This window comes from Cydia amplana, chromosome 8 (genome assembly GCF_948474715.1).
Source record: "Cydia amplana chromosome 8, ilCydAmpl1.1, whole genome shotgun sequence".
Classification (NCBI taxonomy): Eukaryota; Metazoa; Arthropoda; class Insecta; order Lepidoptera; family Tortricidae; genus Cydia; species Cydia amplana.
Genome location: NC_086076.1, coordinates 2,090,952 through 2,103,929, shown reverse-complemented (window position 1 = coordinate 2,103,929; position 12,978 = coordinate 2,090,952). Strand labels below are relative to the sequence as shown.

The window sequence follows — 12,978 nt, the reverse complement described above, 5'->3', positions numbered from 1 at the left end:
GGACGCAAACACCAATTGGGCCACTTTCACCAATTTTATATTTATGGTGATTTTTTTGACCGCTCTAAATTAAAAAAAAATGCCCCAAACCGCAAATACTAGCGTCACAAATTGGAATTCTTGCGTCCGTCGTCCGTATCCCATTTTATCGGTAGTATCGGTCACAGTGAGTCACAATCGGCGGTCGAATTCGGCGAGCCAAATTGGCGTTTGTGTCTGATTTGATCGGACAATTTAATCAGATTGGCGAATAATTGTCCTCGTCTGGACAGGCCTTAATGCAACGAGTCACTGAGCACATGTTTCAAGTGTTGCAACTTTGTGTCACACCCGTGCACGTGTCACAGCCGTGCACTGGCGCGGAAAACCACACCCTTACATGTTACACTTGCTACAATCTGTGTACGCCCACGTAGGGCTACTCTCATTGGTAATCATTGTATAATACTCGTAAGTGTTCCGTGAACAAAGTTTTGTACGAAACACTAAAAATTACGAGGAACAAACATGTATGTTAACAAATACACCTAGTCAAGGAATTAAACATGTGTGCCACTTCTCGTACTTTGCCACAGTGACACTCAATTTGAAAGCCGCTGGTATCTTATATTATTGTCACTACGACAAGGGTATACGAAATAATGACAAATGATAGAGATTGCTTTTGAGCTTAAAATGGAGTTCTGGTCTAATTATAGGCACACTAAATTCAATAATATTCAATTAGTTTTTTACTTAATTTGTTACCTAATTTTAAAATTAATCACACTGCTGCTGTTGCTAAGCAATTAAAACGGGCATAATATTCCGTCTACTAATTAGGTATACTTTTTATATGCAGAATGTACAGGTATCAACTGACAAATTCACATACTTATTAGGACTAGGATAAATAAAACAAACAACAACACTTAACTCTTAATCCACAACCAAAACAACTATTAAATTAACCATAAAAACTATATAGATACCAAAGCAAAACTGCTCCACATTACGAAGCGTATTTATTTCCAACATGGTGTCTGACCCCCCACTTGTAGTTGGCATTTTTGTCTGTCTTCACGAAAGTGTGGATGGGCCCGGTCACACCCCGGGTCTGATCGTGGTCGTGGTCATGACCGTAGAAGTCGTGGTCGTGACCGCGCTTCGGCCTTTGGTATTCTTCGGTGGTCTCGTGAACTGGAACTAAGATCACGTATTAGAATCGAGTTTAATTAAAGTTGATAAAAGCTGCGAAAATATGTAGGTATTCAGAAGTAGGCAATTGGGTCCAGTACTCCAGTCATAACAATCGTAGCAACGATTGGAAAACTAATTAGAATTTGAAATTTATTGCGTGGGAATAAAGTAAAAAATTTAATGATTATTCCAATGCGAGGTAAGTTGCAGAATTCATTAGTTTTGGGCTTATATTGAAAAGAAATTGAAGATCGATTTTACGCCTCATTTAATTTATTTCATTGTACAATAGTACAAAGAAAAGAAAGTATGTAGTATGTTTAGATGGTTTCAACTTTCGACATCTACTCAACGTGGATTTCTAATAAAATAAAATTTGCACGATTTTTTGTATATGACGTTAGGAAATAGATATTGACACTTAAATAGAGAAAGAAACTAGTTTGCAGCGGGGTCTCCGGATACGATCCATTAAAATTAAAAAGTTTGTTACTACATATATATTTATTATCAACAATTGTCGAAGTAATAATGTTTGTCAACGAATTTTTGGCCCACGCTCTTGATAAGGTAGATCGTTTTGTCGCAATTGAAATATATAAGCATCACTACCTACATAGTATAAAACAAAGTCGCTTCCCGCTGTCTATCTGTCCCTATGTATGCTTAGATCTTTAAAACTACGCAACGGATTTTGATGCGGTTTTTTTAAATAGATAGAGTGATTCAAGAGGAAGGTTTATGTATAATTTGTTAACCCGTGCGAAGCCGGGGCGGGTCGCTAGTACTAAATAATGTGATGACCGCGAGTTGACTTGTATGTTTATTTTAAAAATTGAGGTGATTTGTGAGTTTTGTGACACAAACTGCCTCTCACGATAATTGAGACCGTTCTCTTCCATCTATTATCTAGATTGGTATTATCTAGATTACTTACTAGGAATCCTGTGTGGTTGCGGTGGCGGTGGTGGAGGGGCGTATCTGGTGTATCTCATCCTCATTGGGGCCCGTTGCACTGGGTAGAAGGGGACAGACCAGGCTTGGCATGCTACTGCTAAAGACAAGAGAATCTGTAACAGCAGAAATTTAAATAACACATTTTTACAAGCGCGAACAGTGTGGCTACCACCAGTAATTGGCACTGACATAAACGCCATTGAGAACGTAATTTACTTTAGCTATGCATCTCGCTCGTACTCGCTTATTAGTGCGAGCGTATTAGAAAGTAAATTACTTACGGCACTTTTTGCTTCTTTGTAGTCGTATCCGACATACGATATCGGTTCGGACAATATGAAAAAAATGCTCTTAGAGCGTCAATTTTTATTCTAGAGTAGGTAAACGTCCATAAACTATACCTACAGTACAGTACCACCATAGTTAAGTATGTTGTATCAGGCGAGCTGTCAGATTACAATTTCGAAATACGAAAGAACTAAATTAGACGATTAATGTAACAATACATTTTCTATGATACGAATCTGATTGCATTGCGTCAGTCAAAAGTTTTAGGACAAGTATATCAGGCCATATACTATATTCTAATAGCTTACGTAACACAAAGAGCCTAGGTCTAGCGACCAGTGTAACATGAAATCTTAATCTGACAACGTAAATTATACCGGATAAAAACTTTGACCCTCTTTTTGCATTATTTTCCTAATCAGAAACATCACGATTATTGACCTCTGATGTGGTTCACGACCTTTCCCTGTTTTGTATCGAATTAATGACAAAGAAACCTTTAAGGGAAAGTAGGTTATGAGGAGCATCGCAAAAAATATTCAAGATAATCAAAACAGAATGATTTTTCTTTATGTGCTATATAAAAAAATCGTTTATTAAAAGAAAAAAGAGAAAATAACATAACTAGCTCAGTGGTTCCACACTAGGCTAGGGCTGTGTCGTGGTGACCGCTCTACAGAATTCTGTAGAAATTTTATGTTTTTAGTAATTACTAAAAACATAAAATTTTGGGGTATCCTCTAAAACTAGACTAGGTAGTCTTGAATATATTTTTTATATTTCTATGGAACAGAATTTGTCTAGTCGTTTTTGTCAAATGGCGAAGATAGAAAAAAATGTATAATTTTTTTTATTGATAGGTATGTCATGAATCATATTGAAAAACACCATAACCAAAGTTAAGACCTTTCTCTCTATTTTGGACTCGGTTAAAAAATATAAGTACCTATAGGTAGGTATCGTTATACCTAGGTTATTACCTAGGGTTACTACCTAGACCAGTGGTGGGCAAACTATTTTCATGGGGGGCCAGAAAGCTTGAGAAATTTCGGAGGAGGGCCAGAATTGCAGCAGAACTGGAAATTTTAATATTTTACGGTTTTATATAAAAGTGCAATTATGCTGCAATTCCGGCCTTCCTCTTGAAACTTCTCAAGCTTTTTTTTACAGATAAAAAAAAACAAAAATATATGTAAATATATATAATTTCAATGTATCCGCGGCGGGCCGGATAAAATGGTTTCGCGGGTCGGAGTTGGCCCGCGGGCCGTACTTTGCCCACCACTGACCTAGACCTACCCTTACGCATTTTATATAGTCTGTGCGGAAAGAGAAGAGTCGTAGAATTTATTGGATCCCATACATTTCACGACTTTTCTCTTTTCGCACAGACTACCTATAGCCATTCATTGAAGCCTTAGCTCGGCAAGCAATTAAAATTATACCTACTACAAATCTCTCAACGTAAAAGACTTAATTATGAAGCTGATAAACTACCATAATACCATTTTGATTTAGTTTTACACTCGTATAAATTCTAATTTGACAGGTTCAGGTTATGTAACTGATTGAAGCACAAAATGAGCTCATTATACCTCTGTTATGTAACAATGCTATAGTAGCCATTAGTCTCAATATACGCATAACAGCCGTAAAACTCATTCAGTTGTTTACCGTATTCTCGTGCACCAAATTCCACATAAACAGTTTTTTCAATGGCTGTTTGGTTAACTTTAAATTGCTATAATTAAAATTAAACAGTAGGTTATTGGTGTTAAACTGTATGGAAGGTAACTGAGCAGATAAGCTGGTAATTAATTTGAATAATTCGTGATAATTATGCATTCAGCAAGATTATAAAACAATAAATATGCACCTAAATATATACAGGCGTATTGTGATTTTAATAACAGGACATAAATTAGATCTAGATTCGTTATGTATCCGATCTGTCAATGTTAAAAATGTAACTTTAGACACTGACAGATCAGATCTAATTCATAACCTGTTATTAAAATCAGAATACGCCTGTTAGTCATGCACGCAACTGTAAGCTATGCTAACCACATTCCCAGCAAGCTCCTTAGGGATGACTCACGTTAGACCGGGCCGTGTCCGGGCCGGAGCTTCCGGCGCTCTGTTTTCTATGGAAACCATCACGTGATCACCTGTCATCTGTCAAAGAAAAATAAGATCCAGAAGCTCCGGCCCGGACACGACCCGGTCTAACGTATCATCCTTTATGCTTGTTTGTGACCCGCGTGACATAAAGAATTTTTTTATTCCTTATTTCACTTATCTTGTGAATCGTTTAAGCTTTTACTATGTGTATAAAATCTACCATTCAATACTACTTATGTCCAAATTTCCATGTACTTACAAGAACTGTTCTGCCCATTTCTTTAAATTATGCTCCTACGTTCGACTGTCAATTCACCAATGGCGTTCAAACTATAGATCGATCTCTTATAAGGGAAGAAAACGATTTTAAACACTTTCTATTGACGATTTCATGCTCTGATGCCTCTGTCACCTATTCGGCTAGTATTTTGTTATTGCAGGTAACTTCATGCTAGTATAAATTGAGCTATAAATTTATAGCAACCATGCGTTTTTGGAAGTTCGACGTATACTGGCCAGCAGTGAATGGAACGCTTAGTTAGTTTTACTGAGAATTTTCCGCAAGTACTGTGTCCATACTCCATTGTGCCTATTTTGCATGAAAAAAATGAGGTAGCTCTATTCTAGCCACCCCAGCTCTTCCATGAAACCTAAATAGCAGTGTCTTCAGGTTGCTAACTGCCTCCTTCAGTGTGCACGGAGTCCCTAGGTATTGGTTCCTGTGTATTTCTACCTGTTTACAATGTAGGAGAATATCATCTTCCTCGCGTTGTCCCGGCATTTTGCCACGGCTCATGGGAGCCTGGGGTCCGCTTGGCAACTAATCCCAGTAATTGGCGTGGGCACTAGTTTTTACGAAAGCGACTGCCATCTGACCTTTCAACCCAGAGGGTAAACTAGGCCCGTATTGGGATTAGTCCGGTTTCCTCACAATGTTTTCCTTCACCGAAAAGCGACTGGTAAATATCAAATGATTTTCGTACATAAGTTCCGAAAAACTCATTGGTGCGAGCCGGGGTTCGAACCCGCGACCTCCGGATTACAAGTCGCACGCTCTTACCGCTAGGCCACCAGCGCTTTTGTTGTAGTGTAGGAAAATGTTTTGCTGTTTCCACTTCTTCCATGCACGCTCTGCACATGGGGCCGTCTGTTTTATCCATATTATGTAGGTGTTTGTTTAGTGTGTTATGTGCTGTAATTAATCCTACTATTTTGCGTAGTTGGTGTCTGGGTGTTTTCAGTAGTATTTTGGTGAGCTTGTAATTTTCTGTTTCTGTTTTCGTAACTCAGAGGTATCTTTTTTTTAGGACTTACTGCCGTATTCGAACTTCAAGATATTCACAAGAGACGACACGTACTAGATCCATTCTAGATACGTTGTAGTTTAGATTTCAACTAGTTCTCTCTTGCAGCGCAATTCGGGCAACCAATGTCACTTTTACGATAGATCGTGTTAGATATCTATTAGATGTGAATTAGATATCTAAGTAATATCTTGCGGAAATCGTTCAAGAGTATCTCCAGAATCGCGGAAATGTCAAATTTGACAGTTTAGATCTTAAACATATCGTTATCGTATCTTGGCGATGTCTAAAAGATATCTAACAGATGTCTATTACAAAATCCGAATCGGGCCGTTAGGACACACGGTGAAATTGTGTTTTTATTGTACATAAGGAACTCTATCTAATCTTTCTATCCACCAAAACTAAAAAAAACAGGCCAGATGTAAGTAACATATTTCAACGATTATAGCATTTTTTCGTTAGTAGTTCGAGTAGGTAGTAAAAACAAAACACACGCCTGTGAATTCATGTTTATTCTATCTAATTGTGAATACAATTGTACGTGAGTTTTCCACGGAACCGATTTTTAATGTAGGTATGTAATTGTTGCATTTTACACCCGATTTGTTATTATAAAACAGATGCCTAAACGTGTTCTTGCCTAACCTAAGTTTTAATGACTGCCACATAATCGGCAAAATTGATATGTTACGCTACTAAGATACCTAATTGGGATATTTGGAATACCACTGTATTATTGGCTCTTGCCATATCGCTATTGCTACTCGTACTTTTGTGATATTATCTAAATATTAAATGAATTATTAGTTTTTAAAATAACATAGGTAACATAAATTCTGCACGGTCTATTTTATTTTTAACCTCGCAATTGCCCGTGTACTAGTACAAGAACAAATTAAATTCGAATTTTGAACTCATAACTCGAATTCCAAATTCAAAAGTGCCAAAATTACGCCTGGGACGAGGGTATAACTATTTTTAGCAATGAAAACTAGTACCAGACATAGATCTATATATCTTTATGTTGTATAAATGTACATGCCAAGCTTAATGTAATTTAAGGATGTCGTTTTATACTTCAATTGTACGAGAGCGGCTTTTAATGCTTACTAGGCCCACTCCTTTTTTAGTCGACAAACTATCAAATCATATGGATTACAATGAATACCCTTTATAATATTTAGTACGAGCGACCCGCCCCGACGTCGCACGGGTTAATAAATTATACAGAAACCTTCCTCTTGAATCACTCTATCTATGAAAAAAAAACCCGCATCATAATCCGTTGCGTAGTTTTAAAGATCTAAGCACACATAGGAACAGACAGACAGCGGGAAGCGACTGTGTTTTATATACTACTAGCGACCCGCCCCGGCTTCGCACGGTTTAACAAATTATACAAAAACCTTCCTCTTCCTCTTAAGGTAGAGGTCAAAATGTAAGGAAAAATAATATGCGACTTACTCTAATGATTCATCTTCATCTTCCTCGCGTTTGTCCCGGCATTTTTTGCCACGGCTCATGAGAGCCTGGGGTCCGCTTGGCAACTAATCCCAGGAATTGGCGTAGGCACTAGTTTTTACGAAAGCGACTGCCATCTGACCTTCCAACCCAGAGGGTAAACTAGGCCTTATTGGGATTAGTCCGGTTTCCTCACGATGTTTTCCTTCACCGAAAAGCGACTGGTAAAAATCAAATGATATTTCGTACATAAGTTCCGAAAAACTCATTGGTACGAGCCGGGGTTTGAAGTCCGGATTGCAAGTCGCACGCTCTTACCGCTAGGCCACCAGCGCTTCTCTTAAATCACTCTATCTATTAAAAAAAAACCGCATCAAAATCCATTGCATAGTTTTTAAGATCTAAGCATACATAGGGACAGACCGACAGCGGGAAGCTACTTTGTTTTATAAGTGATAAAATGCCCGTTTGAGCAATATGCGTTTGGTCTTTTAATGTACTATGTATTAAGTGCCTTCCCTAACGAGCTGGTAACAATCTCTAACAAAAGCTTTTATTTACATAATCCTAACATGTTATGATGTTACACGTTGTTTGTTTGTTATATTGTATCTCAAGAGGCCCAAACTGACATACTTTCTCGCACACAATACGTTGCCTAACGTCTATTGTCCTCAAATATAGAGTTATCAATATCATTAGGTGATAATTTATAATGATCTAGTATATACCTACGTGTAGCTAGAGTTGCTCTAATTAAGTATTTTTGTAATATATTCTTGCTTTATGTAATGACGAAATGAATTAATGATTTAAAGGCTAGGATAAACTAAAACTAAATGATTCTGCCGCTGCATAAAGATCATATTTCGTTTTTAGGGTTCCGTACCTCAAAAGGAAAAAACGGAACCCTTATAGGATCACTCGTGCGTCTGTCAGTCCGACCATTCCCCCCTCTCCCCTTTAGCTCCGAAACTATTGGGTAGGTATAAAATATTGAAAAAAATACACAAAATAGTTCTTTACCTATAGATGACAGGAAAACCTATTATATAGAAATGTGCAGTCAAGCGTGAGTCGAACTTAATGTACCCCTTGTAACGCGAGTCCGACTCGCACTTGGCCGGTTATTACAAAGTATTATAAAGCTTCGGCTTCAATTTTCCATGTTACTAATTAGGGCTTGCAAATATTCGAAACTTTCAGATATTCGAATATTCGACTTTTTTTGACGACGTATTCGAATATTCGAATAATAATTATTCGAATATTATAAAAAATAAGAAAAGGAACGAGAAATCGGTTTATTATCGTTTTATTCAAAAGCTTTTTTCACATATTGCTAAAACTAAGGATATTTGGCAGAAATCTACTTAATTGACTTGATTTTATCATCCTACTATTTATAAGATGCCCACATTTATAAAAACAAGTAAAACGCCAAAATTAGACGTATTTAATATTTCTAGATAAAACTTATTATAAATGCGTCGTTGCGTGAAATAATATAACTTTAACCATCCAAACACCTAGGTATGTAAGATATTTTTTTTAGTAGGTAATTATTTTCCGATTTAAATTAACTTGTAATCACTCAGAGGCCTGTAAAAAGGCCTTTAATTTAATTGTATTTTGAATCTTTATTGACTTTATTTGTTTTGGCAAGTTATTATTCCTAATGGTCGGCTAATAATATTATATAATATTGGAATATTTAAGGGAAAAAAAGTTAGTTGAGTACTGGGTGGATTATTCGTCAGCTAAAGTGCATGGTTAGATTACCAAGTTGGGCAGGTTTGGTATGAATAAATTTGAGAATTGCGATAAGTGGCAAGGTTTAGACTTCAAAAATTCGCTTAACGTACGCTTGTACTGAATAAACAGAATGACCCTTTAACTTAAAACTTACGCACCGTAAAAATAACATACTTTTTGATTTCGTTTTCTTTTAAATTGAGTTAGGTTTCACTGTATTCACGAAGTCTATCAAGAGGAATACAGTAAAAATATTATTTCCTTCGTATTTGGGTACCTACCGTTCCTCATTCACTGTAAATACCCGTAAAACACACAGAAACTGTAACTACAGCGGATGACATAGATTTTTTTATAGTAATAAAAAATATTCGAATATTCGAAACCTGAGCGGCCGAATATTCGAATATCAAAACAGGTCGAATATTCGACAAATTCGAATATTAGAATATTCGAATTGCAAGCCCTATTACTAATGTAAAGCCACACCATCCAAAAATAATACAAACCCAACCTAAGTCTATTTTTTTATTCGGTAGACTAAAATGACATTTCATAGTATAACACTAGTTTCATTTCATAGTAGTAGTAGAAACACGACAATTGTCACGAAATTCCGACACAGAACTCATTTCCTGTCAAGAATTTACCGAAGGTTCTATTAAATCGTGTGACAATTGTCATCATCATCATCATAAATTTCAAAAGAGAAATCCTACCTGTTTATTGCCGATATAGGCGATATAATAAAGTTTTTTTAAATAATACAATGATGGTGGCAAACAGGAATACGGCCCGCCCGATGGTAAGCGGTTACCGTAGCCCATGGATGCCTGTGACGTCAGCAACAGTGACATTTGTCGAATTGTCGCACCTGTCGCCGTGGTGAAATAGGGGCAGGTGATTGAAACTTTAATCGGTAGTTTCTCAAGCCTATTCTTATCTAAGTTCCGATATAATTATCTAATCTCAACAGGTGCTATAGTCGTAGTTTTCTATTTAACACTAAAAGTGTTGCAATGTCTCGGAAGTCTAGTTTATTGAGACACTATGCTAGCCTAACAATGGATATGCAATTTTGATTCTTGTTGCAATGAGATAGGTTTCATAATTTCTTTACAGCAAGGTGTCGCACAGGAACATTGATCACAGTGAATTTGTAGGTCTTCTCTCGTAACAAATCTTGTACAGTCGCCATCAGTCAGATATATCGGAGCGGCCAAGGTGCTCACAAATATCTGAACACGCCTATATTGAAGCAACTCTTATTTTTATATTATAGGTTAGGTTTTTGGTCTATAAGTATTAATTTTTTTTCCACCAAAATATCAATAAATTACAGTTTTCAATAATTTAAGTTATATAATAATATATATTTTCGTTTCTCGAAATAAATTAATTGAATTGAATTATAGCAAATTTTAATTTTATATGGACTTATTGTCTGAAATAAAGTGATTTTTTTATTTTTTTTATTGTCTAGGCTTTAGAGTGCGTGTTTAGATTTTTTTTAGAGCGCCTCGGCCGCTCTGATATATCTGATAGCGACTGTACAAGATTTGTTGTACCTACTTGGCTTTAAAAGGCGATGACACCTTTACACGCTTGAATATCAGCTACTTCCCTTGTTGGTAGGTATTTTATTATAATTTTGAACAGTTAGGTACCTACCCCGTGAAAAGCAAACGAACGATCTAGTATGATATGAAGCAATTAACCTACGGACTTTTGTATCTTCTGTACTCCTAGTGTAAATTTCATTCGATAGCGTGACGTGACGTACACGTTTGCGTTAAGTGTCAGTTTGCATGGGATTTTGATTTTCCAAAACGTCCCGCTTGGCGCGATTCAAAATCCCATACAAAAACAGACATAACGCAAACGTGAACGCTCGTCACGCTATCAAATTTACACTAGGGGTTCTGTCTCTGTAATTTTAGTTTTTTTCGCTAAAAGCTTGTATAGATAGGCGTCGTATTAAGGTTACAGAGGTGACATGTCGTATAATAGCGTTTGGCAACATCTTTTTGCTCAATAGGCTTATACATGTTGGGGTCGTTGTAAGTTAGTATGTGAGCGCTATACGTGGTATTTATATACGTGGTAACCGCAAGTTGTTAGTTGAGGTCTGTGGGTGACACTGACAGTGTCACTGTCTCTGTTCTGTCATTGTGTAAATCTGTGATCTTACCGAGATTTAATTACTAATCATTACGTAACAGATAATTACACGGCATCTGCCCCGGTAACACAGATCACTTGTCGTAAAACGGGGTGGCATACAAATTGTGGGGAAAGTTTGAGTAAGTAAAATATTCTTTATTGTGCACCATAAAGTTAAATATACAGAAAGCGAAATACAAGCTTAAGACTAGGTAACAACAGGCGGTCTTATCACTAAAAAGCGATCTCTTCCAGACAACCTTTGGGTAGCAGGAAAGTTACGGAAAGTGAAGTTTAGAGTTAGACCAAGATTACGTTGGCAGCGATATTAATAGCACTGACTGCGCAAGTGTTATTTAAACGTCATAATTTCATAGTAGTTTAACTGATAGGCACCTAAACGCCTAGTTTAAATTTCATTCGATAGCGGGTAGCGTTGGCGTTTGCGTTATGTCTATTTTAGTATGGGATTTTGACAGCTCGCCAAGCGGGACATTTTAAAATCTCAAAAATGTACGGAATGTACCCCTATTATATATTACGTATTAAGTGAAACCTCGATTTAGTGTCCGTCTCCTTATTTGCTGCGCCCAACATACTGTGATCTACAATATATTATATTTATATTCCACCCGTGTAACCATTATGTGAATATAATCACATAATGTCACAGCGCACTCGTAGAGTCAGATCAAGCTAATTTGGCAGCGATTTTGGTAGCACAGACTGTGCAAGTGTTATAAAAATTTGACGTTTAAAATAGGTAAGTCAAAAATTTGACACTGACATATCCGATCCATATCGAATCTTTAGCAAATTCTTGACGTACCTATCTAAAAGTTCGAATCAGTACCCATACACACTGACAGTATCAAAACAAAACTGACATATACGCTAACGTCTACGTAATTTACTTTATATACATCTCGCTCGCACTAATATGTGAGTACGAGCGAGATGCATAGAAAGTAAGTTACGTTCTTGATAGCGTTTACGTCAGTGCCAAACTGGTGGTATATAGCCACTAGCCACACAGGCCGGGCCGGTACCTAGTCTATTAATGGTGGTCTGTGTCTCTTGTTTTCTCTCAAGTCGCACCCCAGTGAGCCGTGATGCTCCACTTGCTATTACGTTCCGTTTTAATTGAGGACGTTATGAAATTCGCGTAACACTTACTTAATTGATATCGTTATCTTATCAGATTTTGGAATGTTTAGTACCACTACCACCAGTTTGACACTGACATAAACGCCATCGAGAACGTAATTTACTTTCTATCCATCTCGCTCGTACTCGCATATTAGGGCAAGCGAGATGTATAGAAAGTAAATTACGTTCTCGAAAGCGTTTATGTCAGTTTTGACACTGTCAATGACTGATGGTACGGGTTTAGGTTTCGGTAATGATAACGACACTAATGGCTGCCGTGTTTGTTGAATAACGATCGAGTGTTGAAAATATCACCAACTTACTTTTCTGGATGTACCTATCGTACCTACAGTCAGCAGCACTAGTTGCTAAGCGGGCGAGGTGTTCAAAATTATCTTGACGCGACTTTATTGATAAGAGAATAATAGCACGTCAAGATAATTTTGAACACCTCGCCCGCACTAATATGCGAGTACGAGCGAGATGTATAAAAAGTGATTAACGTTCTCGATATCGTGTATGTCAGTGCCAGACTGGTGGTAGCCTCACTGTTACACCATAGTGTAACCGCATTTAATAATTTGTAAAACTAACTATA

General features: G+C 37.0%; 1 protein-coding gene across 1 annotated transcript; it reads right to left on the bottom strand.

The window, feature by feature from the left end:
• Positions 1 to 858: 858 nt before the first annotated feature.
• On the bottom strand, positions 859 to 2,557 carry LOC134650400 (uncharacterized). Its single transcript, XM_063505356.1, has 3 exons — positions 2,552 to 2,557; positions 2,117 to 2,249; positions 859 to 1,185 (listed from the first exon to the last, which is right to left on the bottom strand). Exons 1-3 carry the CDS (start codon positions 2,555 to 2,557, stop codon positions 992 to 994), a joined length of 333 nt encoding a protein of 110 aa, XP_063361426.1. The 3' UTR covers positions 859 to 991.
• Between the last annotated feature and the right edge of the window lie 10,421 nt (positions 2,558 to 12,978).